We start from the raw sequence: 12,671 nt of genomic DNA, 5'->3' as shown, positions 1-12,671 counted from the left end.
CCAGCAGGTTTAGCTTCCTCATCTCCTGACCAGAGACCTCCAGCACCACCTGCTGGAGCTTCTCTTCACTGCCCAGCCCACCTACAAGGGCTGGAGCCCAGTGACTCCCACAGGCCCTGAAAGTCTTGCTGACACACTGGAACTCCTTCTAATCTCCCTCTTGGAAGAAAGGAAGCCACAGGTGAGTCTGTAACCCCTCTCTGAGCTTGCTGGTCCCCGGATTTTATCCTCTCACCAAAGTCACCAGGGTCTACCCATTCAGGGAGCCCTGGACCCAGAGCCATTCTGTGCTGTGGTTCCACAGGATTAGCCTCAATCTGGGCAGCCAAGCATGAGGGTAGGGGGTCCATTCCAGACATGGAGGGGCCCAGTCCATAAGGACTGGAAGTACCTCCTCTGGAAGGCCTGAGGAAGGTCCCTGGAAGCAGCTGCCTCCTGCTCACTAACTAGATACAAGAGACTCACAGGCTATTTCCCAAGAAAGCAGACTCAGAGGGAGATGTGGGGAGTGGAGTTTACTGAGGACTGTCCTCGGTATCAGCACCTGCTGGGGAAGGGGGTGTCAATCACACAGGACTGGGTAAAAGGAGTGTGACACAGTTGAAGCAAAGGTATTGTCTGGCCCCACAAGGAGCTCCGGGATGGCCCTGCAGAGCTCCGGGGTTGAAGCAAGGGGTTGGACCTTTGTAATCCACAATGACCAGTTGTTGGATGTGAGCTGCCCTGGAGAGGCCCATGAATGTGAGTCAGGACACTCAGTTCATCTGAGAGCAAGTTCGGAAGAGCAAGTGCTTCAGTCCAGGAGTGTTCTAACATCACAGTAGTGTTCTAACATTCAGAGGGAGGCATGCTCAGAAACTGCTCTGCCACCTGGAACAGATGAGCACTATAGAGTGACGATCCCACGATAACGTGAAAGGAGGTGGAGTGAAGCCCTAAGAAAAGAATACAGATCACTCGACAGCCATCACTGGGCTTCTGCACTGGAAGTGCCTCCCCTAGGCCACCCCTAGACCGCAGGTAGGCGGGTTGCGTGAGATGCCCAGGTCTGGCAGGCATGGGCAGAAATTTCAAACACAGCCTTTCTGGCTCACAAAGCAGGAATGGGAGGGGTTAATGAAGCCTCTGAATGAGTACCTATGTTGCAGAAAGGAGTCTGCCTGAATCACTCATCCATAGGCACTGAGGACTCAGTCTTGCAGGATCAGAGAAGAGCAGAGGTTGGGAACAAAAGCAATGGTACCACTTTGCCCTAGGGTTCCTATCTGGGAGATAGCATTTTTGGTAAACCAAGTGACAATGAGCAAGTAAGATCACTTCTCTGAGCCTCGGTCTCCCCATCTATTTAAGTGGGGCTGAGAAATACACCTCTGGATGCCATTGTTTTAAGGTGGAAATGAGGTACTTGCAGGAATTCCCTTTGAAAGCTATAAAGTGCTACAAGAGTGCCAGAGTAGAAAGCAGCTTCTATGTTGCTACTTCTCAGGTATATCCATATGGTAACATTTTAGCAATAAAAAACAAAATCATGAGGGAATCCCTGAGAGAAAAGGAAAGAGGAAACTTTCATGGCTTTTTGTGAGAAGGTAGATTAATTCAAAATCAAGTTGGCAATGCCCTATAAGTGAAGTTCTTCTAGTCTAAAAGAAACTCTTCCATATGCGCACAAGGAGATGGGAGATGTATTTATAATGGTGAACACAGCATGTTTGTAACAATACAGAATTAGCAAGAAACAACCTTAGTGTCCATCAGGCGGGAAACTAAGGAAATAAATCTAATGGAGTTGGTCTGGATTTGAGGTGGGAGACAGAGGTATCAAGGATGATGCCTTGAGCAAGTTTTGAACTTGCTCCATAGACCTGTTCCATGCAATAGGGAGCAGTGGAGGAGAACCAGGTGTGGGGTGATGATTACACATTCTGGTCTGGAGGAATTTATGCCCACATGGCTAGTTGGACAGACATTCTGAGCCAAGAGGAAAGGCCTGGGTTGCAAATATACTGGGAGCAGGGAGGTAGAGGATCATCTGCAAATTGATGGCAGATGCAGGTAAAACTGCCAAGGGAGAGTATGGGGGGTGGGGGAGGAAGGGGGTCTGGGATTAGTCTTGAAGGAACTGCAACTATATTTTTTGACAGCTTTATTGATGTGTAAGTGATACACAATAAACAGCACATATTGAAAGTGTACAGTTTGATAAGTGTGGACATGTATATACCCACAGATCCATTATTACATTCAAGAGAATGAGCATATCCCTCACCTCCAAAGTTGCCTGGTGTTCCTTTGTAGCTCCTCCCTCCCATCCTCAGGCAACCCCTGATCTGCTCTGTAGCTAGGATTAGTTCTCATCTTCTAGAATTGTATATAAATGGGATCACACAGAATGTAATCTGCTTTCGTCTGGCTTCTTTCCTTCACTCTAATTACTTTTAATTTTTTTCATTTTGTCCAGGTTGCCACTTGTATCAAGAGTTCATTCCTTATTATTGCTGAATTGTATTCAATGTACGGGTGCACCACAATTTGTTTATACATCACCAATGTGTGGACTTTCAGACTGCTTCCACTTCTGAGCTACTACAAGCATAGCACCCATGAATATCTGTGTAAAAGTCTTTGTATGGACATATACTGTGATCTCTCTCATAACTATCTAGGGGTGGAATGGCTGGATCATACAGTTGGCATGTGGTTCGCTTTTAAAGGAACTGCCAAATTGCTCTCCAGGGGGAGAGGACCACTGAACATCCTCAGCTGCAATACACAAGATTCCAGTTCCTCCAACTCCTCACCAACACTTGATATGGTCAGTCTTTTCCTTGTAGCCATTCTAGTAGGTGTATAGTATTATTTCCTTGAGGTTTTAACTTGCATTTCCCTAGCGACTAATGATGAAACAACCTTTAGCAACTGAAAGATAGTTTATCAACTATCTATAATGGGAGACTCAAAGGAGAAGACAGAGATGCAGGAAGAAGAGCAGAAAAACATGGCATTCCAGAGGTCACCAGGGGAAATGGCTCAGAGAGAGTGGTCAAGAGAATCAAATGATGCTAATGTGGACTGAAAACTCTCATTTGGATTTAGTGCCTTTGGTGACGTTCCAGTAGCAACTGGTCCTAGCTTCCAGCCTCTTTCCATGTTTGCGGGACAAGAGTCCATGGTACTGCCTGCTGGGTGGCACCCTCTCCTCAGGTATTTGTACCCCCAGCACCCTCCTCAGAGCCCCTGAGGTGAAAGCATCAGCTGGCACCACTTTGCAGCAGTCCCAAGTTTCCGAGGCGGCGGGGGGGGGGGGGGTTGTCACAGGCTCTGTCTCTTGCGAGGCCCACTGTGACATGGAGATTAGCATGCAGAAGTTTTATTAGGGAGTGGTCTCAAGCTGGTCACCTCTGAGAACAGAAAGAAGCAAGACCAGGCAAGGCAGATGCTGCGATGCTAACTAAGGCTGGGATGGCCCTTCAGCGTTAGCCCCATTGAGGGTAAGGACGCTAAGCTTTCCTTCCCTGTGTGGACCAGTCACTGAGCGCAGCTTGCCCCAGGAGGGAGGTGTGATCCTGGGTGAGGCAACTCTTTCAGCCGACAGTGATGCCCATAGATAGTTACTGCTGAGAGCTGCCAGCCCTGCAACCTATTCCTTTAGTCTTCAAGGGGAATCAGGGTAGTACCTTCAGCATCCACTACAAAGGGTTTCTCCTCCAAATTTCCAGCCTCTTCCTTTGGCTCCCCACCTAGGATTGGAAGCCATTTCCTGCAGTTACTGTTGCTAGATTACTTCAGAAACTCCAGTGCACTTTTGCACATTCCAACACCCATTTAAGGGATTCCCTACCCTAAACATTCTCACTGTTCCCAGTGTCCTGATGTGCTCCTCCACCCAGATGACTCGAACAGCATTAGGGAGGAGGAGGCAGGGTGAGAAGCCCACACTTGAGGACTGGCTGTGTCCCACTGGCTGGATTGCATATATATGCCCAGAAAGGTCACTTAGGGAAATATCAGGATTCTGTTTTGCTTTCAGCTCATGCATACCCCCGAATATCTGAAAAGACCAACATTTCCATACAGAAATCTGGAATGAATCAGAGAACATGCATCCTGAGCCCTCTGTGTGTCTGCCCTGCAGGTAGGAACGTGCCTGAATTCTCTAAGCAACTTAGAGCCTGAGTGTAATCCACTTACCGCATTGCTGACATATCAATGCACTAAATGGCTCCCTGGAAATATGAAAATGTGAACACAGCCACAGCCTGAGTGCCTAACTTCATGTGGAGATGACTCCGGCTCAGAGATAATCGGCTGATAAACAGTAGAGAGGGGTACTGTAGGGGCAAGAATACATCACTAACTTCTTCTTTCCATTTTCCCAACTGCACCAGATGGATTTTCAGTAAATGCTGGACAGCAAGACCAGCACATCCCAAATAAACGGGTCCTGCCAGTTCATCAAGTGTTCAGCATGACACTTATACGTAGTCATATTCGTTCTAGGAAGAAGCGTGTCTAAACTATACCTCCCTGGCTCCCAACACCAGCATTAAGAAGTCATCAGAATACAGCCCACTTCTGTTCATCAGAGCATGTTTTATTAGTACAGAAAGACCACAATTCACTTTGTTAATCTCACAGGGGGAGTTTAGATCCTGGTAAGCACCACTCGTGTAGTACACCACGAACTTGATTATGAGAAGGAAGCAAAACCCAGCATTATTACCAAAAAGTCCTCACTGACTGCCCTGCCCCCCAAAAAAGGTATTAAAGTCTTCAAATATACAAATCTAAAAATATGTTACAACATTTAACATTAAGACTCAAGTTTGTTTTTTAAAATATGCTTTAAAATATCCTAAGCATCTCTCGCCTTCCCGATTCTCCAATTATGTGCCGAAGCCCTCCTCATTGTCTGTCTCCTGGATTTCTGTCTTGTTCACCATCTGCGGGGAAGAAGGGGGCTGCATAGGTACCCGAGGTGGTGGCTACAAGGCTTGCTCTGCAGGCCGCTTGTGCTGGCTCCGGACGTGGCCCTCATTGCTGGAGGGCACCTCCTTTTGTAGGTTCACCATGCTTGTCTTTCCTGCAGTTTCAATCCAGGGGTGCTGGAGGACCTGGTGAGCGGTGTAGCGCTTCTTGGGGTCCACCACCAGCAACCGGCTCACCAGATCTTTGGCAGCTGTTAGAGTGCAAGAAAGAAGAGGAAACGAAATGGATGCAGGTGGCTCTGAGTTTGCCCCGCCCCAATCCCCATGCATGAAATGACAACACAAACCTCCGTGTGAGCACCACGTGCTACACCGGAGCCACGCTGTCCCACAGACCTATCTGCGATGCTGGGGACCCTCCACATCTGTATCTGTACTGCCCATTGAGCCTCTGAAATACGGCCACTGAGACTGAGGAACGGGATTTGTATTGCATTTACTTTCAACTAGTTTACGTTTAAATTGCAAGACCCAGGAGCGGCCACGGGTTACTGCATTGGGACAGCTCAGGTCTAGAGGATGTCCGTTCATTTCTAGAGTCACAGGCCCAGGCCCGCCCCTGACACCCACAGCCTCATGCAGGAGAACAAATGGAGGCCACATGCCGTCTGCCTACAGATCTTAAATTTTGAAATCGATCATCAGGCTGTTAAATAAAATCTGTTCAATCCCCTCCCTAAGTTGGTAAATATGCCTTCACACTGACAAAATTGAGAAACATGTGAAAGAAACCTAAGTAAAAAATAGCACAAATTCAAAATGAATTTCATTTCCTGCCCAAGATCGTGAGTGATTCTAGAGAGATAGGGTGGCAACTGGTGGGCCAGGTGGCAGGCGAGGAAGAGAAAAGATTTCTCTGGGGCTTGCTGGCTCTCCCTGGCCAGCTCCCTGAGCCTCCTTTTCAATCACGTGAGAACAAAAGCACTCACTTTTCTCCACCTTGATTGGGGGATGACTCTTGCTCAAGATCAGCTGCTCACCCACCAATCAGCCCCACCTCTACACCACTGCCCAGCCACCTCTTGAGCATGGAAGCCACAGGATTTCTCCTACCCCTGCCCACTTCAAGTTGGGTGAGTTCTGCCCACAAAAGGTGCTGGCGCCCACCCTGACCAGCCTCACTCCATCAAGATCCTCAAAAGACTCAGTGGGGAGCATGTCAGGTTTACACTGGGAATTTTCAGACTCACATGTACATGTGTGGACAACTGGACACCCCACAAACATGTCCAAGCTCTCTCTACCCCTCTGAAGAGAGGCTCCTTGGCTACCTTAGGGCCCAACAGGAAGTGTCTAGGAAAGGAGGTCTCCCCAGTCTTAGAAATGGGCCTGCACCTTTGGGGTTTTGCTGAAGTGATCTAGAAGTGGGGAGCTGGGTTCTGGAGGGCACCTCTCCTTGGCCCTAGAGTCTCCTCACTCTGTGGGGTAGGTGTGACCAAACAGGGCCCTGTAATGCATGGGGCTCAGGGCAGGGGCCACCATACCCAAATCTAAGGACAATGCTGCACAGAGCTTTCTAAAATGATTTTCAAACTTTCAATTCCCAAGTCACCATTGGCTTGATCAGCTCAAGATTCTCACTCTATCTGTATCATACCACTCCTCTCTCTACCTTATTTAAGGGGGGAAAAATGAAGCTTTCTCTCTCCTTCCCTCACCCCCCAACCCCAAGTAAGGAGACTGAGGCTGGGGATGAAGGTAGTTTGACAACTAATCTTAGATGATATGGTTAGGGGAAAATGGAAGAAAATAAAGTTATCACTCCTACTCTACTTTTCAAGCTGAAGACTCAAAGTCTCAAAACCCCAGAATATCTAGTTCCCAATTTTACAAGGGCAGTGGGTGGTAGCAACAAATCAGTAGCAAAGGGAGGAAAGATTGCATTTGAAAGGTACAAAAAGGAGGAAGACCCACATACCTCTGCTCCACTGAAAATAACTAATATCTTCACCCCCTACCTTCCAGAGCCTCTGGGCTCCAAATATACCTCTACACAACCCCTGGCTGTTCATGAGTAAGGTATGCATTCCCCGTCTTTTCAATTCACAGTACTTCTATATACGTGATGACTGTGATCTTTCCAAATGAAGGTTTATATTTCTGATATTCTTCAGGTCTGAACTCCCTTAATTGCCTTAAGGAAAAGTATCTAATGACTGCAACCAGTGGTCAGACTTTTTCGTTGAATCTAAAGCAAGTCATGTTTCCCAGTGTGCTATGCAAATAAACCTACATGAGGCTCACAGTTAACAAAGGATGAAGCCCAAGTGGACAGCCCACCTCCATGCCCAGTTCTGAGGTGGGCCCCCTGCACGTCTTATCACACAGCTGACCTAAAACCCACTTTGCCATCAGAACCCAGGATGGGCTCCAGCTCTATCATCCCCTCGTCTCCAGCGTGGGGAAGCCCATCTCACCGTCAGAAATATTGTCCCAGTAAGGGGCCAGGAATTCGAAGTGGCCCAGCTGGATGATGTTAAAGAGCTCATCCTGGTCCCTCTCTGGGCTGCGGAAGGGGGGGAAGCCACACAGTAGGATATACAGGATCACGCCTGCAGCCCACATATCCACTTCCAGCCCGTAACCTGTATGACATGCAGAGACACAAATGAAACTGAGACCAGGCTGGATCAGATGGAAGGAGACAAATGTAGGGGGTTGTAGTTCTAGGTCACAGAGGACCACAGTTTTCAGTAAGCATGAGCCACTTCCAAACACATGGGTGGGCTTTGCTCCCAACACCTACAAACATGGGGCCCACAGCAGTGTTACTTGAAGTCTGGTCCTCCGACAACTGCCAGTTTGTAATCCTTTATCACTGGTCTGGGATAAAATGAGCATAGAATCTGAAAGTAAATATTTGGAAATTCATAGCAATTTGGCATGGCCATGACCTCCAGCTGCATGATCAAGGACACATCTCGCTGAACACAGAATACATCAGAGTTCAGGTCGAACATATATGGTAAGTCACACGTGGCATGAACGGTGAGTGACCCAGTCATGTGTGATAGAGCTTTGTGTGTGTCTGCACTATATTAGAAATTTTAAAAACTTCACCAGAGAGAGTTCAAGCAACCCTGATCTACATCAGCAGCCTCTCCATCCTATTCATTCATTGTCTTCTCACATTTAAAAAATATTTTTACTGGCTCTCTCCTATGATTATAAAAAGACTGACATTACTAGCTATATCCCCCATGAGCACATAAACACACACACACACACACACACACACACACTTTTATACTTCCTGTAACAAAATTAGGATCACATTGGACATTTTACTCACTTAATATAGTATACCATTTCCTATTCCTATAAAGAGTATAAAAATTCTTTAAAAAATATGATTTCTAATAGCTGTCAGTATTCCCTTTATAGATGAATCCTCTGTGTTATAATGTGTTTCCTAACTCTTCATACTGTAATTCTATGATGAACATCCTTATCTGTTAAATATTTGTGATGTCTCTGACTATATTCTTGAAACGATTTTTCAGAAATTAAATGCAGTAAAGGCTTTTGATACATACTGCCCAGTCATCCTCACAAAACCCTACAGCAGCAGTATAGACATCTTCAAACACATTGTAACTTTTTACCTTCGGAAAAGGAAACCACTCAGCAGCTGCAATATGGAAGTTAGATATTCATCATTAAGCCCCAGAGCAATGCTGTCAAGGCAAATTAGCAGAAAAATATTACAAACAAATCATTGCTGACCTCTTTCCAGTGTTATACCACCTTTCACGCTCGAGAGGGTCTGGCTTAGCTGGGCTTTCCATCTTGATATTTGCCCCTTGACTTTTATGACACCGTATTTTCCTCGTCTTCTTTCTGCCCCTGCTGACTTGTCCCCTGCTAACCCATCCTTCCTTCTCTCATCCCCCAACTGTGGACCTCCCTCCAGAGTCTGTCCCTGGCTGCCCTGCTGCATCACTAGGAGCTCATTATCTCACCCACCTGGGCTGCCATTTCTGAGTCGAGGCATCTCACAAGCACATGCTCAGCACAGGGCTTCACCTCCCTGCCATCTGGACAACTCTGTGGGTCCATCCTCATATCTCTACCAAATCAGGGTGTTTAAAATTTTAAGCCACTCACCCCATCTACCAAAAGAGCTTTCTGACACCTTAGCATAATTGGTATTAGCACCAGTGCTGTGGTTTCCCTCAGCATTCAGATAGACTATTTGCTTTCCTTCTTCCCTTACCCAGTCCACACTGAATCCAAATTCCTCTGCTCAGCCTCCTCAGTTGTGGGGAATCCAGACTCAACCGAGTCAGCCAACTAACTTTCCCTCTGCAACACTGAGACCAGTCTTCTCAATGGCTCCACCCCCAACCTCCATGCAAATTCCCATCTCCCCATCTTACCTTCCCTGATGCTCCTACTGCTGGGAAACTCTCTCCCTTCTCCCCACCAACCCCACAACCCATCCAGAACTATCCCATTTTACATATGGTGCCTAAACTGATTTCTCCCAAAGTGGCACTGTGACTAAGCAATCATTCATATATTTGGAGCTATGTAATAATAATAATAGTTTCCGTTTTATGTACTTTACAAAATGTATCACTAAAACAGTCCATTAGGGGGGCACCTGGGTGGCTCAGTCATTGAGCATCTGCCTTTGGCTCAGGTCATGATCCTGGGGTCCTGGGATCGAGTCCCATATCAGGCTCCGTATAGGAAGTCTGCTTCTCCCTCTGCCTGTGTCTCTGCCTCTCTCTGTGTGTCTTTTTATGAATAAATAAATAAATAAAATCGTTTTAAAAATAAACAAAAACAATCCACTGGATCCTTATACAATATGCAAACTGGTAATAAATATTACTCATGGGGTTTAAATGAGACACCTTCTTCCTCAAAATGCAAAGTTGGTGGAGGTATTTTTAAGTAAATTACCATAAGAACTGCTTCAAATTTCTCCCATTAGAGGTAGCCTTGGCTCAGTGGCACAAATGGCCTTGCTTGTTTGAGTTCCCCGGCTAATTCTCCATCATCTTTTATCTCACTGTCCTGCACACACACACACACACACACACTCCCATCCTTCCTCTATAAGCAGCCCAGATGAGGAAAAAGTCCACATGCTTTGGTCAAGATCTGCTTCAAATATTTCCATTAAAATCCAACTGCAAGCCTAGTGCCAAATCTGAGACTTTTTATTGCTCCACATTGAAAAATACAAAACATTAAATATTAAAAATAAGATATTTGTTAGTAAATGAGCCAGAGTCCCATGGAGCAATGTATAATACGTACCTTTCTCAGAAAGAATTTCAGGAGCTACATAAGTTGGAGTCCCACACACAGTAAATATAGGTCTCACCACATGCTTTGCAAGGCCAAAATCAGCCAGTTTCAAGGTGGTAGATTTGTCCTCATTTCGCTGAACCTGGAAGAAAACAAAATCTCCAAGTCACCCAAATTGTGCTGAGAACAAAGAAGAAAAATTAATGAGACAATAAACATGTAAGGTGGATAAACAAATGATAAACCTACTCAAGCTTATAGCTGATAAACCCAACTTGATTTCAGTGATGGGTACTCACATTTTCAAGTAAAAAAACCAATGAGCTAGATTTACTGTGTTATTTACTGTGGTAGCACCTTATTGCCACAGATGGCTATCAAAATTTAAATCAAATTAAAATTTAGCTTCTCAGATGCACTAGTGACATTTCAAGTGCTCAAGAGCCATTGATAAAAAATGGCTACCATATTGAATAGTGCAAATACAGAACATTTCCATCATCATAGAAACTTCTATTGGGCACCACTGAGAACAAGGATCAATGATATTTTGAGCACTGACTAGCATTAGCAAGGACTAGAAAATGCCTCTGAGTAATGTGAAATCTGGGCAGAAGAAAAAAAGGGAAAGAACTAGGAATTAAAAGGAGAAAGTAAACAAGTAGTGGAGAAATACTAACTTTGAAGGCAGGGGGTAGGCATCAATACCCCACAGACCAGAAGTGTTTAATTCCAAATCCAAGACTTGCCTCTGGTGTGGGACTTCCTTGCCTGAAAGGTGCTCAGGTTGCAAAGTGGAGGCGGAATCCTAGGTGGGACAGTGTGGTCTCAGGATTCTTGGGGTCACACAAAGACCAGGGGTACCTGAGTCAGCAGAGCTCCCAAACATCAGAGCAGGGAAGCTGGCTGCAATCAGTGAGCCCAGGAGTGGGCTCTCAGCTGGCAGTGCCATAAACCAGGAACCACAGCATGATAGGGCCACCAGTCTCCTAGCAGGGGCTCAGCAAGCGGCAGGCCACGGTGTGACCCCCCTCCCTCCCCTGGGAGGATCGGTACAGGTGTGCACTGCAGGAGTTTGTAGACTGCTTTTCCCTGAGGGTTTACTGAAGAGTAGGGGCAGTGATCATTCAGCTCCAGGGCTGGAGATTTGGACATTTTTACTTTTCTTTCATCCTCTAAAGCAACAGGAAAAGCCTTGAGGAAAGAAAAGCCACAGAGAGCATTCTGAAGCAGCTTCCACTGAGCCCGGCCCCCTGGCAAGGGGTGGTGCTACATCACCAGGGCAAAGAGACCTGAGAATCAGTGCAGCAGGGCCCTCCCCAAGAAGACCAGCAGGAACATCAGGTGATTACCAAGTTTATGGAGCACATAGGACTGCAAATCTCCAGAGCTAGGGGAAAATAGTATATAGAACTCAAGGGGTTTCTTTATAAGTCTTTATAGCCTTTCAGTTTAAAATTTTCTTTTTCTTTCTTCTTTTTTCCTTTTCATCTAGTTTCTTATTTTATCAATTCTGTTTTTAAGTCTTTTTTTAATTTTCAGTTTTACCCTTAAATTTTAGAGATATATTTTCACAGTGGCTTCCTTTCACAGTATTCAATTTTATTTTTTTTTTTTTTGTATATAAGTTTTTTCTTTACAACTTTGGGATTTAGTGTCTTCTAACAAACAGACCAAAATATACCCAGGACTAAGTGGATCACCCTGTTCTGTCCACCTGTGAGATTACATTCTCTCTTTTTTCCTTTTTTTATCTTTTCTTTTTTGGTTTCTGCCTTCTTTGGATTTGTCTGGTGTATATTTCACTTGGGTTGTGGTTGATATTTTTTATTTTATTCTCATTCATCTATTCTTCTCCAGACAAAATGACTAGAAGGAGAAATTCAAAACAAAAGAAAGAACCAGAAGTAATACTCTCCACCATAGATCTAATTGATAAAGATACAAGTAAAATGTCAGAAATTGAATTCAGAGTAGCAACTATAAAATTACTAGCTGGGCTTGAAAAAAGGACAAAAGACACTAGAGAATCTCTTAGTGCAGACATAAAATCTAATCAGGCTTAAGTTAAAAATGCTTTAACTGAGATGTAGTCTAAATGGATACTCTAACAGCTAGGGTAAATGAAGCAGAAGAGTCAGTAACATAGAAGACAAAATGATAGAAAGAAAGGAAGCTGATGAAAAGAGAGAAAAACAACTAATGGACCATGAGGGAACACTTCGAAAAAACAGTGACACCATAAAGTGAAACAGTATTAGAAGTATTGGGGTCCCAGAGGAAGTAGGAAGAAAGGGAGACAGACAGATAAACAGACAGAAGGTATATTTGAGCAGATCATAGCTAAGAACTTCCCTAATCTGGGGAAGGAAACAGGCATTCAAGTCCCGGAGGCACAGAAAACCCCCCTCAAAATCAATAAAA

General features: G+C 45.2%; 1 protein-coding gene and 1 pseudogene across 1 annotated transcript in view; both read right to left on the bottom strand.

Moving 5' to 3' along the window:
• LOC140614393 (farnesyl pyrophosphate synthase-like) overlaps positions 1-4,193 on the bottom strand; it is a 41,403-nt pseudogene extending 37,210 nt beyond the window's left edge.
• Positions 4,194-4,570: 377 nt separating this feature from the next.
• DCLK3 (doublecortin like kinase 3) overlaps positions 4,571-12,671 on the bottom strand; it is a 58,173-nt gene continuing 50,072 nt past the window's right edge. Inside the window, exons 3-5 of the mRNA XM_072793444.1 lie at positions 10,257-10,389; positions 7,403-7,570; positions 4,571-5,176 (exon numbers count right to left, since the gene is read on the bottom strand). Of these exons, the coding sequence (XP_072649545.1) occupies positions 4,983-5,176; positions 7,403-7,570; positions 10,257-10,389 (495 nt within the window). The 3' untranslated portion in view covers positions 4,571-4,982. The remainder of the gene's footprint in view (positions 5,177-7,402; positions 7,571-10,256; positions 10,390-12,671) is intronic.

The sequence above is a fragment of the Canis lupus genome, chromosome 22, assembly GCF_048164855.1.
Source record: "Canis lupus baileyi chromosome 22, mCanLup2.hap1, whole genome shotgun sequence".
Lineage (NCBI taxonomy): Eukaryota > Metazoa > Chordata > Mammalia > Carnivora > Canidae > Canis > Canis lupus.
Note: the sequence above shows the minus strand (reverse complement) of the source record. Positions and strands in the feature narration are given on the sequence as shown.